The 16,715-nt window shown below is 43.9% G+C and overlaps 1 protein-coding gene across 5 annotated transcripts in view; it reads left to right on the plus strand.

Annotated features, from left to right (window-relative positions):
- TMTC4 (transmembrane and tetratricopeptide repeat containing 4) overlaps positions 1-16,715 on the plus strand; it is a 58,920-nt gene that overhangs the window by 16,889 nt on the left and 25,316 nt on the right. For all 5 annotated transcript variants that reach the window (XM_014466813.2, XM_006101454.3, XM_014466812.2 and 2 more), the window contains 6 exons: positions 6,433-6,530; positions 10,807-10,899; positions 11,129-11,293; positions 12,077-12,279; positions 13,605-13,776; positions 13,877-14,008. In XM_014466813.2, coding sequence (XP_014322299.1) covers positions 6,433-6,530; positions 10,807-10,899; positions 11,129-11,293; positions 12,077-12,279; positions 13,605-13,776; positions 13,877-14,008 — 863 coding nt within the window. The remainder of the gene's footprint in view (positions 1-6,432; positions 6,531-10,806; positions 10,900-11,128; positions 11,294-12,076; positions 12,280-13,604; positions 13,777-13,876; positions 14,009-16,715) is intronic.

The raw sequence follows: 16,715 nt of genomic DNA on the forward strand, positions 1-16,715 counted from the left end.
TATCTCTCTCTTAATACCTCATACTTGGGATTGTGAACATAATCTCTCTGCACGATAAACTTGCTAGAATGACCAAAACAATTTTTCAAAATTGATAACTTAAAATACTTATTTCATGGAAGTGAGAACTATGAAGAGAAATTTAATTAGTCTCACTTATAGTGGGGAGGAGAGAATCTTAGTGGGGGGCAATGAATTTGCTACATAACTAGAACAGCCATTTTAAATTCGAATCCATTGTAAAAGACCAGATCTTAAATCTCAGTTGTTTTAAATTCTTAAACTTTATTTGCTATATTATAGCTCTCCTTATCATAGTTCAGGCAGCTGAAATAGAATAACTCTTACTCTGGAGCTAACATTTCCTCATATTTTTGTTCTGATTTAAGACATCTCTTTTTCTTTGACTTAGAATCATGCTAGCTTTAAAAAAAAAAAAAAGGTCAATTGAGTAAGTCACACAGCGTAGGCCTCTTGTTTTTGGATTTGGGGTCCTTGCCAACTGAATTGTGACAGCAGTATTCCTGTGTGTTCTCTTTTCTCGGCCTTCGTGTTCCTTTGGTTTCTGCATGTCTCGATTTCCCCAGAATGGTCCTGTATTTTAGAACGGCAGTGCCCGACTTCTTTCATTCTCTGGGGGAAGCACTGCTTAGTTGGCTCCAACTTTTGGACAGAGAATCTGATGCTCATTGTGTCGCTCTGGCAAAGAGAGTCGGGGCCACCTGTCAGGGTGGCGTGGTTCCCACACACAACACGACGTGCCAGTTTCAAGGCAGCGGAGATGCCAGGCATTGAGTGGTGAAGAGGGTAGCTGGTATAATGCGGTGCTTTTTCTGAAAGATCTTCCCCCTGGAAAATAGTGCCAAATCCGAGGCACGTGCTTCATTAAATGAATCACATCTGTTGGCACTTGTGGGTGTTAGCACTGACAAGTATCTTTCCATTAGTGAGTGCATTTTTGTATTCCCCCCCACCCCCACCCCCCCGTGCTCCCTGTACCCCATTAATCTTTGCCTCCATTTACCTAAGTGATTGAATTATCTTAGATGGTAGAGACATATACAGAAACAAGGAAATGTTTTCTAGGCCTGTCTCTATAAATTCTGGATCATAAACTGTGATGTTTCCTATGCTGCATGATTATCTTAGAGCAAGTTGTCTTCTTAAGTGATAGGAGATGTCTCATGGTGTAAAAAGAGCTTGCAGTTTTTTTTTCTCTTCTCCTGGGAACTCAGAAGGTAGCAGACTGAATGGAGGGGAGATGGAGAATGCTGTAGAGCAATGCGCCAGTTAGAATTCCCTATTTGGGGGAGATTTATTTTAATAAAAATATACATAAATGCAACTACTGGAGACCACATCTGCCTCTCAGGTTTTATTCTTACTGTTTTTACAGTTACTTCCAAATTTAAAATTAAAATAGTCCATTTTTCTTATGCCTTTTTAATATCCGTTACATAATTTTTTAAAATTGATTTTTTAAAAAAGAATCACACAGTGAAGAATTTTCCATTGTGAGGAGTTTCAACGACTAAATTAAAAGTGGAAAGAATTGACTTTGGGCTATATTTGTTTACATTAAACAAATTGTTAACTTTTTGGTATTAAGTTACCAAAAAGTTAAATTGCTTAACAAATATGATAATTAAATAAGAATTCTGGTAGACGTGGAAATAAGTAAAAGTACTGATGGGACAGATATTTATTGAGTGCCAACCATACACAAGGTGGCCTACCACTATCTGTTTCAATTGTCTTATTAAAATGCTCAAGTTTGGAAATAAGTTTGGTTTGCATTAGTCACTAAATAAGAACATAGTCACAAAAACAGAGTCCAAATTCATCAAGATAATGCTGTATATTGGCAATTAGTCACCTTGTATATTAGCATTTGTCACTTTGACAAATAGAGACTCAAACAAAATCTTAATTTGGGAAAGTCCATGGGTAAAACTATACCACAGCAGGTTGTATTACCAGAAGTCCCTTAGGCTGGGCGGTCCCCAAACTCAGGACCGGCTTCCCAGTAGATAGTTTAATCTCTATGTGTCCGTCCTTGTTCACCGCCTGTACTGGAACCACTTGCCATGGGTTATCATGCACATACCTGCCACACACCCGTAAAGAAACCCTTTTGATTGACATAAACTAGTTGATGAATATTACTTAAGTTTCCAGTTCAGATTCTGGAAAACCTGAAATGCATGTGAATTAGTCTTATGACTCCTGATAAAATATCAAATGACTAATCTGGGGGGAAAGAGTTGGATTCAAATAGGCAAAATCATTTCACATTTCCTGTTTTCAAAGGCAGACTTGGAATACAGACATAGCCCTGTGCCAGTCATTTCATCTCTGAGCTGGGTCTTTGATCACATGATGTAGACAGTGCTGTGCAATAGAAATGCATGAGCCATACATGTAATTTAAAAGTTTGTGCTGGCCACATTATAAAAAGAAAGAGGTGAGATGAATTTTAACAATACATTCTATTTAGCCCAATGACTGATTTCAACATGTAATCAGTGTAAAAGTTTTATGAAATATTTTACAGTCTTTTTTATACTGAACTCTTCAGTATCAGGTGAGTGTTTTGCTGTTAAAACAACGTCAGTAGTAACTGGGTGAGTTTCAGGCGCTCGTTAACTCTAATGCCCATGTTTTTGGGCAGCGGTGGTCTAAGTGGTTTTCTGAATGTGAAGCCATCACTTGCTTTATAACTGAACCCTGAAATTCTGTCTTTGATCTGATATTGTCACTGTTGAGATGTGACCTTAATATTTAATAATCTCTGAAATTGAAGAAACATCCAGAAAGAGACAGTTGTTTACATATTTTCACTCTAAGAAAGAATATGCTAACAGCCAACAGTTTAAAAGACAAAATGGGCTGTTACCATACAAAGTTAATACCCACCCATCTCCAAGGTACTGAAGGGAAGGCCAGGTGGCCCCCTGCTGGCCTCAACTATACTAGTCAAATAACATTGTTTTGTATTATATCTATTCTGCCATCACTGCAAAAGAGGTTATTGCAAAACCTCAGAGAAGCACTACTCCAACTTTTACTACATTGTGGTCCTGTGATTTGTGGGCTCATTGTCCCTTTTGGTAGATAGTGGACAGTTATTTCATTCGCTGACCACTTGTTGCCTTTTCAGGGGCAGGCAAGCTTTAGCTAAATCAGGATCACCTGGAGGCCTGGTTAAAGGGCATTGGCCCTCCACCCTCAGTTTCTGATTCTGCAGATCTGGGTGGGGCCTGAGAGTCTGTTTCGAACGGGACCCAAGGGCAGGTCCATGGACCACACATTGTCAGTAGCACTGGTTTAGGACAGAGGTCTCATTTCTTTTCCTCTGTCCCCGGGACATTTGTCAAAATCTGAGATGTTTTTGCTTGTCACAACTGAAGGCTGAGAATGTTACTGGCATCTAATGGGGAGAAGCTAGGGGTCCTACTAAACATCCTGCAATGCACAGAGCAGCCCGCACAAGGAATTAACCAGCCCAAGTAGTAGTGCTGAAGTTGGGAGACCCCTGTCTTGGGGAAAATGAAGAAAATCAAGTATTTGTAACAAACTGTGTGAAGAATGTAGGGATAGGTTGTGATAAGGGCAGTGTGGGATGCTGCAGCTGATGTAGGGTGTCAACCAGGGGCACAGAGGTAGGTAAGACAGATGCTGCTCTCAGGGGCACCAGACATGCACACAGTAGGCCCGTTTGCTTTTTAACTGTGGAGTAAAACTGGTGAATTGAGAAAGGACGCTACCTGGGTGGGCATGGATGGGGTTTCACGGCTGCAGTGATATTTAACAGCTGTATAAAATGGCTTGGGTTTTGCCAGGGGCATTGTAGCCAAGAAGAACTGATCATGGGGGACCCTGAAAAGCTAGAGAGGTTTTATGTGGCCAGGTCACAAAGCCTTAAATGCCATTACTCTCCGGAGGGTCACCTTCATCCAGTAGGCAGTAGGATAAAGGTTCATTGTGCTTTATGAGACAATGGAATCCAAGTTGATGAGGCGCTGCTGCTAGTCAGTTGGCCTTGTGGAGAGCCTTAAAAGTGCCTCAACTATACAAGTCAGATAACATTGTTTTGTATTATATCTGTTCTGCCTCTTTGTACATTAAACCAGGAAATTCTATATACAGAGATTCTGAAGAAAAGATGGAAAGTTCAGAAAATACTAGCTAGCCCATGCATCCTTTCTGCTTGATTCCCGAATGTCTCCTGCCACTGGAGCCTGTTTGTGAATGAGAACATTTCCCAATGAGTCGCCTGGGCCCCCGGCAGCCTGCCAACGCCAGAGTGGGTGTCAGTCACACGAGGGTTAGTCCTGCTCACAGTTCGCCCAGCTGGGTGGAGACCCTCCTGGTCTTGACACGAGAATGTGTGCGGCTAGGAAGGCCTCCTACTCCAGAGCCCATGGCTGTTCCTGGATAGGAAGCCTGGGTATCCTTTAGGACTTCCATCCTGGGGCTTTTCTGATTGGGTCTTAAACATTCACAGGACTTTTTATATCACTTCACTCAGGATCTACATGGCACACACCCATGCCAAATACACTTGGGTTGGTTTTAGTATCTTCTCTCTCCTTCCTCCTTCCCTCTCTCCCCACACACTTAATTGTTGGTTTCCCGATCAGGCAATTTAATGAGAACCAAAGTGTATCTTTTCACTGCCTGATGAGCTGGGCACATTTTTCTGACCAGGTGACTGAGCAGCTACAACCTGAACCACTGCCTCACGGCCCCCTGGAAATCCGCCTCCCTGGAACCTGAGGCAGGGTTGCTGATTCGTGTGCAGCAAACGATTATTGAATGTTTTTTGTGGCCCCACACTATATCAAGTGTTTTTTTTTTAATGTTTTTTAATGCATGCACACAGTTAAGAAAATTTTAAAGATAGAAAAGGTTATACTATGAAAAGTAAGACTTCCCTACCCAAATTTTCCTACTTAAAATTGTTCAGAAACCAATATAGTTGGTTTCTTGTGTGTTTTCCAGAGATGTGTTTTGCATTTGCAAGCATACTTAGGTAATTTTTAACATGGATGTCCAGATATTTCTATCTGAAATTTCCCTCTCAGATGAGGAATATATCGTGAATGTTGCCCCCATTTTATAGGCGATGTCACTGAGACGGTGAGTATAGTAACTTGCTCAGGGTCACATAGTAGATGCAGAGCTGGAATTTAGACCAGGAGCTCTGGTTTTAAGCAAAACTAAACCAAGATTCATGGACACACGGGCAAGCTAATGATCTCGTCCTCCACGCAGGTTCATTTGCCCCACCTCAAAGCTGTGTCTTCTTAGATCAGTGGTTCTCAACCTTGGCTGCACATTAGAATCACCTGGGAATCTTTTTAAAATCCTGATTTCTGGGCCTCATCCTCCGGAAATTCTGTTTCTTTGTGACTAATGTTGTGGCCCCACCCCATAACAAAGAAACAGAATTTCCGGAGGATGGGGCCCAGAAATCAGGATTTTAAAAAGATTCCCAGGTGATTCTAATGTGCAGCCAAGGTTGAGAACCACTGTCTTAGATGCTTGTTCACCATCTGTCTGGATGAGGAGGTGAGGGCCTCAGCACGGAAGAATAGAGATGAACACCACCCCACCTTTTTCCTCTCCTCTCCTCCCAAGCAGTTCAGCTCTGGCCCCCAGATTGCAGATACCACCCACCAAACAGTGTCTAGCCAGGCCCACCCTCCTCAGAAGGCAATTTAGGGACCAGGGGTGATTACTCAAGCTCAGCCCCACTCAAGCTTCCGACTGCGGCCTTCGCATTTCTGGTGATGTTTTGTCTTCCTAGTGATGCTTGAGTTCCCATGCAGGATGGCAGCCCTTATCTGCCCCGGGTGCCAGGTGGGTGCCAGCCCTCAGTCGGTGGTCCCGCATCGTCACGGGTCTGAGCCATTCCACACCCCCTGATGCTCAGAGCCCAGCCTTCTATCGCAGTAGCAGAGACTCTCAGCTGCTCAGGCATTCCCATCACTCCTGCCGTGGTGACAGCAGCTGTAACTGCTGAGCCCTTATGCAACCAGGTGCAGTGCTTACGCTCTCAGTGGGAGTTCTCAACATAACTTGTCAGAATGGCCTATTAGGAGAGTGGCAGGTTGGGGAGAAGGAACTTACCCCTTGGGGACTGTGAGATGAGAGTCTTTGTGGCCAGGACTTGGTTACAATGCCTCCCAAAGGCTCTGGGAACCTGCTAGAGTTCACCTTGAGAGGGGACGTGTGTACATTTAGAGGGTGTCGCCTCATCAGGAATTCAGGGGTTTAACACAACTTCAGAGAAATGCTGTCAGAGACCAAACTCTGGTTTTAAATTGTGGCAACATGAGGTGCATGCTTCAAATTTTTGTTCCTAGCGCTGATAAAACCGAGCTGGGTTGTATGACTTTTATGTTTGTCATTTCTCTTAATTGGCAGGTAACAAGGAAGGGACCCATTCTACATTCTGGGTGTTGCTGAGCATCCTTCTGGGCGCTGTGGCCATGCTGTGCAAAGAGCAGGGGATCACTGTGCTGGTAAGACCTGCTCTGAACGCACCCTTCCCCCTCCTGTAGAGACAGAGCGAGCCGGCCCTGCCTGTGTGACCTCCTCTGTTGCACCCCATTGCCAGCCTGCAGTTGTAGACATTTCTGGACCGATTACTTGTGCTCTCACAGTCCTGGTGTTGCATCAGGGAATGAGCTGTCTCAGCTGACGATCATTAGCGACTGGTGGGAATGGAGAGTGGGAGGTTCTTAAAGAGTGGCCATTGGGCCTCTTGGAGAGGTCCCATAGAAAAAGGTGAAAGAACGGTTTGGGTTTTCTTGGGGGCTCTCATATTTGGGCAGTCCTAAATGCAACAGTGGGCTGACCCCATTAATGCTTCTGGTCCTGGTTAAAGAAGTACTGAGTGTAGGTCATGTTATATTTGGCTTCCATTGGAAATGTGAAAGGAGAGGAGAGGAGGAGAAGCACGCACCTCCGATGGCTAATCTGAATTGAAGCCCCTGGAAGGGAGAGGCATTGAAATCCACTTTCCTTTTTTCTCTATTCTAGCCAGTGTTCTGCCCCACATTATTAGAGGAAAATCTAGAAATCAGAGATGTGAGCAGAGGCAGAGAAATGGAAAATAAAGGTGAGGGGTGTGAATGGCCCAGGTAGGAATACCTTGGGGAAGAAAAGGCAGTCAGAGCTAGTTGGGGTTTGACACAAGTCAGGCAAAGATCAGTGGTTTTATTGGACTTGGTCCATAATGTTAAGGTTAGTTATCTACTGTACAAGATGGTATAGAAGGAATTACTGTGCCAGCATCCTTGGATTTCAGGAGTTACTTTTTAAAAGTAACAATTTGGTCTAAGCCAGTGTTTCTCAACTTTGCTATTATTGACATTTAGGGCTGGATCTTTTTCTTTCCTTTGTTTAAAAGTCTTTTTATTATTAATATATGTATGTGTGTGTGTGTATGTGTGTGTGTGTGTATATGTTTGATATCTATAATAATAAAAGCATAATATGCTAATTAGACCAGACAGCCCAACGACTTTCCGGACGAAGCCGGGGCTGCGAGGGCCGAGCCTCTTGCACGATTTTCATGCATTGGGCCTCTAGTGTGTGTGTGCGCGTGTGTGTGTGTGTGTGTGTGAGTTTGATTTCAGAAAAGAAGGGAAAGGGAGAGAGTGATAGAAATATCAATGATGAGAAATAATCATTGATCGGCTGCCTCCTGCACACCCCCTGTTGGGGATCGAGCCTGCAACCAGGGCATGTGCCCTGAGCGGGAATCAAACCTAGACTCCTGGTTCATAGGTTGATGCTCAACCACTGAGCCACGCCAGCCTGGCATGGGCTGGATCTATTATTTTGTTAATCCTCACCCAAGGACATTTTCCCATCAGTTTTTAGAGAGAGTGGTAGGGACAGGGAGAGACACAGAGAGAGAAACCTTGATGTGAGAGATACATCGATTATTTGCCTCCCACAGGCACCCCAACCAGGGCTGGGGAATCGAGCCTGCAACCAAGGTACATACTCTTAACCAGAATCAAGCCCATGACCCTTCAGTCTGCGGGCTGACACTCTATCCAGTGACCCAAACCAGCGAGGGCTAGATCTTTTGTCTTATGGAGGGCTGTCCTGTGCTCTGTAGGATGTTTAGCAGCATCCTTGGCCTCCATTCACTCCAGTAGGACACCCTCAGTTGTAACAACCGAAAATGTCTCCGACATAGTCACGCATCGCCGAGGGGCAAAGTCATCCTCTTGAGAACCACCGCTCTGAACCCGTGCTCCTCAGGGTGTGGTTTGAGGCCCAGTAGCATCAGCATCCCCTGGGACTTACTAGAAACTTAGGTTTCAGACCCCACACCAGGACTGCTGCATCCCAATCTCCACTTAACAAGGACCCACGGTGACTCCCATTACAGTTTGAATTTATGTGAGAAAGGATATGGTGAAATTTAGCTGTTTTCAAAAATTTGATAAGAATGTGGACATTTTGAGGATGTAGACGTTTTGATGATACATTTAAGTGGGAAGGAGGAGGGAGGGCCAAACGTGTGTTCGGCTCGGTGCCCCTGACCGCAAGGCCCCGTCACCCGTGGTGACTGTCCTACAGCTCACAGGCAGAAGCACAAACGGTGTGAAAAGACAGTGACGGCAGCAGCTCAACAGGGAGCCCTGCCTCCTAGAAAATAGTTCACGCCCCGGCAGAAATGGCCTCCTGTGACCCACTAAATCATGTGTCGCTTGGGTGAATGAAATCAGGATTCTTGAAATGATTAATCCAGCACTGGCCCGTGTATTGGATAATGAATGGCTCCCAGCATTTCTGGAAGAGGGTTAAGTAGGAATGTCATCCTTGCTCTGAAAACCACGAATCGCCACTGGCTTCTGATGATTTATGATCTTTGCCACGAAGCCCCATATTAAAAAGACGCAAGTCATTTAGGGGCAGTGTGATCCAAATACCCCGTGTGTATTCTGACCACTGTATCCAGATTTGGCAGAGTTCTGCTAGATCAGTGGTTCTCAACCTTGGCTGCACATTAGAATCACCTGGGAATCTTTTTTAAATCCTGGTTTCTGGGCCGGCATCCTCTGGAAATTCTGTTTCTTTGTTATGGGGCGCGCGAGGGGGCGGCCCACGACATTAGTAACAAAGCAACAGAATTTCTGGAGGATGAGGCCCAGAAATCAGAATTTTAAAAAGATTCCCAGGTGATTCTAATGTGCAGCCAAGGTTGAGAACCACTGTGCTAGATGATGTTTCCTGCAGCAGCGACAATGGTGTTGCAGCCGAGACAATAGAATCCAAGGCTCATCTGGCCTTCAGCCTGTAACGAACTACAGGTGTAATAGCTGCAGACGCAGCCCTCACCTGCTAGAACAGGGGTCCTCAAACTTTTTAAACAGGGGGCCAGTTCACTGTCCCTCAGACGGTTGGAGGGCCGGACTATAGTTTAAAAAAAACCACTATGAACAAATTCCTATGCACACTGCACATATCTTATTTTGAAGTAAAAAAACAAAACGGGAACAAATACAATATTTGTATTTGCATGTGGCCCGCGGGCCGTAGTTTGAGGACCCCTGTGCTAGAAAGAAACTGTCATGGTGGTATTGGAAGCTGTTAGCGTAGGTAGAGCTACAGTATCTCACTCTCAAAACCCAGTGGCATCACAGAATCGGCGTTTTTATCATTCACCTAGCCGTCGTGGTCAGGGCTTCACGTGACAGAGGTACTGTCCTCCATACAGTGGCCCAAGCTGGCGGAGCCTCTGCCGTCTTCAGTGAGTATCCTCATCGTCTCCATCACAGCCAGTGGGAAGGGGAAACCGAGTGGTGGAGGGTGTCCAGGTTTATAACCAAACCTCCAAGATGGGGCGTTGTCACTTCTGCCCACATTCCATAGGCTGACACTCAGTTCCATGACCGCACGTAGCTGCAGGGGAGGCTGGGAAATGCAGCCTGGCTGTGTGCTGGGCAGGAACAGAAAGCTGCACCTGACCCATGTGACTCAGCTGGTTGGAGCGTGCATCATCCTGTGCACCAAAAAGTTGCCAGTTCGATTCCTGGTCAGGGCACATACCCAGGTTGCAAGTTCAATCCCCAGTCGGGATGTGTATTGGAGGCAACTGATCTATCTATCTATCTATCTCTCTCTCTCTTTCTCCTTGCTTCCCACTTCCCCTCTCTCTAAAATCAGTAAAATATATCCTTGGGTGAGGATTACAAAAAAGTAAAGGAGAATAGCAAGCTGGTAGACAATTAGGAGTCTGAAGCTGAGGGATCTCCAACGGCCCATCAGAGACCCTTGTACTTGTTCTGCTCCTGCTGCTGCTGCACTTGCCGAAGTCAGTCAGCACCTGGGGTTCCTGAGGTGTCTTTACTTATGTGGCTGGGTTTCTGAGGCTGATGGCTGCCTTTGTCGTTGTATGCATAATAACTGCCCACATAACCACTCTGTTATATCAATTAAGGGACTCTCTTAGTGTAAAGGGAAAAAAAGGGGGAAGGAATGACCTTTGAGGATGTCCAAATTTCTAGTTATCCAAAATCTTACAGTATTCTAACATGCCGACTATGAAATTATGACTAACATGAATTTACTAGCTAATAAACTAGATATAATATATTACCATGAGCTAATTTCATAGGAACAATGGTTGTTTTTCCAAGAGCTGAAGAAGTCTGCCGTAATTACCTAATCCACTATATTCCTTACCTAGATTTACCAATATAATCGTGCAGTATAATTGCTACCTAATCAGAGTTAGGTGCCCACATCATTGATTGCCTTGTTTTGCCTCCTTAGGGTTTGAATGCAGTCTTTGACATCTTGGTGATAGGCAAATTAAATGTTCTGGAAATTGTCCAGAAGGTACTACACAAGGACAAGTCATTAGAGGTGAGTATGTACTTTTTGTCTCCAACCCTGACATGGAAAATGTCAAGTACCAGCTGATTTAAAATGCCATTTTCAAAGTTCTTCCTGTGAGTCTGAATTCTAAAATAGCCAGCCTTTTAAAGCACAGTGTCAGCACAGTTCAGGTAGAATTGCTGCACAGTTGTACCTGGCTGGGCCACACTTCTGTTTGAAAATCTGTGACATCAGGGGCTTTGTGGTGTCTTTGCAGTACATTGGCGTGCTCAGAAATGGGGGTCTCCTCTTCAGAATGACCCTCCTGGCCGTGGGGGGAGCCGGGGTGCTCTACGTGCGCTGGAAAATCATGGGCACCGGCCCGCCACCCTTCACCGAGGTGGACAACCCCGCCTCCTTTGCCGACAGCGTGGTGGTCAGGGTGAGTTCTGAGTGTGTCCACCCAGTTCCCCGGTCCTTTACCCCTCCTCCGCCTCTCACCCCCAGCACACCCACAAAATCCCTAATAAATGGAACCCCTCCGTGTTTGTTTGCCGTCACGAAGGACATTCCAGGTTGAAACCAGGCTTTGATCAGGGGACTGAGCAGGTGGAAGCTCCCTGTATTTCCACTCTAATCAAAATTGAGTGGTTCCTTCTAACGTCAGGTTTCTCGCCGGCCTCGTTAGTGTCTCCTAACCCCGAGACTTTTGTTATAAAGGAAATTGGCATGGCGGGGTTAAGATGAAATGCAGCAATATCAGTGGTATCTTTAAAAGTCTAATGGTGTCAAGACTCTCTTTATTGCAAAGGTTGGCTTTATCTGAAGGCAAGGGTGTCAGTGCTTTCACAGAGCAGTGCATTTCATAGAGACCGGAATCAAGAGAAACAGCATAGAATCCTGTGCTGACCCCTGGGCCTCAGATTTCCTGGGTCACAGACTTCGGGCCTCACTACGTAAATGGGACATAGACTGATCAGAAATGGAAGAACTGTAGAGCAGAGTCTGGCGGCTGTGCTGCATTTTTCTCTCTTAAAATCTCAGTGCATTTCATACCTTGCAAATTAGTGCCCCTCACCCATGGTCGAAAGTGGCAGCATTTTATTTCCTACAGCTGCTCTCCTGGAAGAGAAGCCTATGGATGCCTCAGAAGTGAAGTTAGGGTACATAGGTATATTTTCAAGTTTAGTATTAAGTAAATGTTTGTTTTCCTTTTGACTGACAGGCCATAAACTATAATTACTACTATTCCTTGAATGCCTGGCTGCTGCTGTGCCCCTGGTGGCTGTGTTTTGATTGGTCAATGGGCTGCATCCCCCTCATTAAGTCTGCCGGGGACTGGAGGGTAATTGCACTGGCAGCGCTCTGGTTCTGCCTAATTGGCCTGATATGCCAAGCCCTGTGCTCTGCAGACAGTCACAGGAGAAGGTAAGAGACAGCGCCGAGTTTTAACTTCCACCCTGGGTTAAGTCAGAAGCGTTTTGCTAAATCCATCACCGATCATTTTAACGATTTTGTGGAAGTCGTGTCTGAGGACATTTATTTCCAATGCATATTTATGACGAGGAGGAGTTCACCCATTCGGAATCCATCGCTGGCTTCAACTGGTGGGGAGTGAACTTGGAGGAGGGGGTATGGATGACTGCCTTATCTCTCCCTCCTCCCCTTCCCCCTGAAGTACGTAGCATTTTGAGATCCTTTTCTCGGTAGGTGGTAAAGAGTAATTTATGGTCAGAACAGAGAGTGTAATTGATGTGTGTTGTGCCCGTTATTTCACAGTTCTCCTTCAGAAAACCCTGGTGGATGCCCTAGTGATTCTTTCTGTTGTTGTTTGGTACAAAATAAACTGCTGCCCCAAAGAGACTATTCCTTTCTCACACAAAAAAAGGGTGGGGAGGGGAAGGTTATTGAGAATAAAATTGGAGGAAAAACAAATGTGTTTCGTGAGAAGGAAAACTATTTAAAATGATTTCCTTTACATATAAGTATGTATGGATTTAGATTAGTAATTTCTCAAAATAAATTAAGGTTCAAGTTTACCTGTGTTTTAAATTGGTTCGTAATTCTAAAGGTCGACAAACTTTTGCCCCAGTTCACGTGTACATGTGCAATTAGATTTTATTTTTAACATACTGTAGGCACAGGGTCCAGGAAGGAGTCAGCAAATTTGACCTAGTTTCCCAATTCATCCTCTTGTATCATATGGGACATTAGAAATGATAGCCCAGGCCCAGCCTTCTTCTACTTGACTGAAATTTGTGGGGTTGTAACCCCCAAAATGATATTAGTTTATTTCAGATTTTATAAAGTCTAAACTAATTAATTAGTATTATACCTGTTAAGTTTGTAGGGGGATTTTTTTTCCCTATGTAAACTACATTAGACTAATTGGGGCCAATATCCACTGGTCCCAATTAGTCTAATGTAGTTTATATAGGAACTACATGGTTTGAGGTGTGTTAGGAGTAGATGAATGAATAAGGCCTCACAAATATAGTCATTCTAACCTCATTGTTATGAATCGTGTGACTTGTTTTATCCTTGTGCTTGATGCTAAGTGCCTCTGTAAGATTTTTACATCTTTTAATATTGCCAGGCTAAACCCTCTCTACTGATGACAGCGTTTTGCTGCTGAGAATACCTTTTCTCAATGGATGGCATGAAAAAAAAGCCTTCACTATTATTTTAATGTTGAGTAGCCCATTTTCTTGAGATAGCTACAAATAGCCATCTCCGTTCCTCTCACTTTCCAGGATCCTCACGCTGGGCCTGGGATTCCTCGTTATCCCGTTTCTCCCTGCAAGTAACCTGTTCTTCCGCGTGGGCTTCGTGGTGGCCGAGAGAGTCCTCTACCTGCCCAGTGCTGGGTACTGCATGCTGCTGACGCTCGGGTGCGGAGCTCTCGGTAAACATATGCAGAGAAAGGTACTGGCCAGGAGGGTGCCTTTCGTAACCAGATGGTTGGATGGTTGGATGGTGGGATGGACTTTCCTCATGACATTTACCATGTCTCTCTGTTCTTAAGAAACTAATCGCTGCTCTCGTACTGGGAATTCTATTCATAAACACGCTGAGGTGCATAATTCGCAGCGGCGAGTGGCGGAGTGAAGAACAGCTCTTTAGAAGTGCCCTGTCTGTGTGCCCTCTCAATGCTAAGGTGTGTTGGCTGCCTTGTGTCTTTAGAAAGACATTACTAGGAAATGTTTTCAGTTCAACAGCTGAATAAGAAGAATGTTTGCCTTCATACAGAATCTAGCATAATTCTGGGTTTCTCTTTTTTGTTGTTGTTCTTTTGATAAAATGTATTAAAATTCCCCTGAGCCAAAATAATTCAAAAGAAGTTATTAAAACCAAGCAATGTCTACCCAGGCCAGTATGACTTGGTTGGGCTTCATCCCGTGCACTGAAAGGTTGCTGGTTTGATTCCCAGTCAGGGCACATGCCTAGGAGTCTTGCGGGTTCCATCTCCAGTAGGGGGGATGCATGACACAGTCGATAGATGTTTTGATCTTGCATCGATGTTTTTTTTCCCTCTCTCTCCCTTTTCCCTTCCTCTCGCTCTAAAAATAAATCAATAAAAATATATTAAAAAAGACAATGTCAGTGAAGCAAGGGATTACTTAAAGGAAGTTTTACTCATCTTCCAGTTGGTCCCATCTCCCTTTGAAGTGGTGGCAGGGGAGCTAACACCACACATCCAGTCTGCGCTGGAGGAGGCCCACAGCTGAAACATGCAGAGCACACTTTTCAGAATACATGCTCTGGCCACAGCATCAACCACCCTCCAAGCCATCATTTGAAGATGATAGTACCTACAAACGGACAGTAATTTGATTCAGGGAGTTTAAATTGTGCTGTGTGGTATGCACTAGTACACATTTGCGTCACCTGCTCGTGATTCCTTTTGTCAGGTTGGGGAAAATAAATGTGTAGACTTTAAAATTGGCAGTGTTTTTGTAGAAGCCGTCTGGAAGGAATTTTTTCACTTGGATTCTTCATGAATCCAAGCTCTTCGCTTCACCGGCTCTGCCTTCTTGGATGAAATTTTGAACTTTCAGTGCCCTTAGAAAAGGGGGCCGGTAATGCCTGTCTCCTGGGTTTGTGGCGAGGCCTTCCTGGAACCTGGCATCTGACGTGGCCTCACAGGGTAGTGAGAACCTAGCAGGTGCTCAAGAAATGCTGGCTTTCTTAGGCTCGGCTTAGTTTTGGTCGTCACATTCACTGACAAGAAGGGAATGTTACTGCTCAAAGTGGGATGCCAAGGGGTTAGGTTAGATTCCTAACCTAATCGGTTAGAAGGATTTCTGTTCATGGAGATCATTATTATTACTAAATAAGGGTTCATACTGCCTTGGGTCATCAGAATTGGATGCTCCAAATGAATCCTCAGGAGGTAGAAACAAAGAGCTCCCTGCAGCTCTCATGTTTTTACATTCTCTAAGAAAAAGCGGTGATTTCAGGTAAAATTATATGAACAAGTCTAATGAAAAGTTGACATCGTGACCTCGAAGCGAAGAATAGTGTAAAAGATACTGACTCCTTGTTTGTCTTAATCTTGGATTAAAAAAATCTTGTTCATGTCTTATAGTTAAGAGACTTAGGTAAAAAAGTGAATTACTTCAAACTTAGCGTTAATTTGATTTGTTGGCCTCCCCATTACTAAAAACAAATTGCCTGTGATTTAATTTTGTGCATGTTAATAGATTTGCTTTATTTTTACTTTGGCATTTGAATAGCAGAAATTATGCCTTCTATTTATACACTAGTAGTTCTTCCTTATAAGGAACTCAAATCTCTTTGTATCTTTGTAATGGCTCTATCATTAATCTCCATTATAGTCCCTCTAAGGTTTTTAGAGAGAGGATATTATTATTATTATTATTGTTATTATTACAAATGGTGGAAAGTGAGGCATAGGAAAAGGAAACTGGTGTTATCTAGCTTAATGATCTGGGTGGCTAGATGGAGACCTGATATGATACAGTGCCCACGTTACTCTAGTAAGTGGGAGAGGGGAGAGATGGGACTTGTGTGATTTGGAGCCTGTCTATGTGTCCTAGTGACATGACTTCTTATGTTGTAGACCAGAAAACACAGGGTGTGCACACATGGGCACACACACAGTTATACGTCTTCTTCAAAATGGACCCGGTGGTGATAGTCCTTTCTATGAACTTTTTTTAGTGATGCCATTCAGTCCGAGCAAAAGAGAGTTTATATTTTACTTGCCACTATAAGTTGAAATGTTATAAAATTGTCTTTACTTTGTTTAGAAAAAAAAAAAAAGCTAGGTTGATTTCAGGGTAGAGATCACATTAGGAAGACACTGGTTTCATTCAACTCCATTACAGGAGATACAGTTTTTGCACTGGTATCCACTTTATGTTCATTGAATATTAAGTCAGCAGTTGACACCTGGCTCTAGATTAGACCCAGATTTACAAACAGGCTCATCTTTCTCAAAAGATTGCAATATGTAGGCAGGTAGTACCCGTGCCTGGTCTGCATTTGAATGATCCACAGTGCCTTGCATATGGTACGCACTCAATATTAGTGACTGAATTGAGCCAAATGGAAATTAAATTCCTTGAGCTTACTATGGTGAAATGCCAAGTATCTAATTATGTTGACAGTCATTTTTAGTTTTTAAGGCTTGTGTCACTTTGTATCAACTCTGGGATACAATTCTAAACTCTTTTAATAATGAAAGGATCACAAACCACAATGAGGGATTTCCCCAAGGAGTGACCCAGGATAGATTATAGGACTTTTAGGTATTTAAAAGATCTTAAATTTAACATCAACCCTTGGCAGAATGTTTGACACAAACTGGTTCTGTTGCTGGTGTTAAAACTGCCTTCCAT

Source organism: Myotis lucifugus, unplaced genomic scaffold (assembly GCF_000147115.1).
Source record: "Myotis lucifugus unplaced genomic scaffold, Myoluc2.0 scaffold_363, whole genome shotgun sequence".
NCBI lineage: Eukaryota > Metazoa > Chordata > Mammalia > Chiroptera > Vespertilionidae > Myotis > Myotis lucifugus.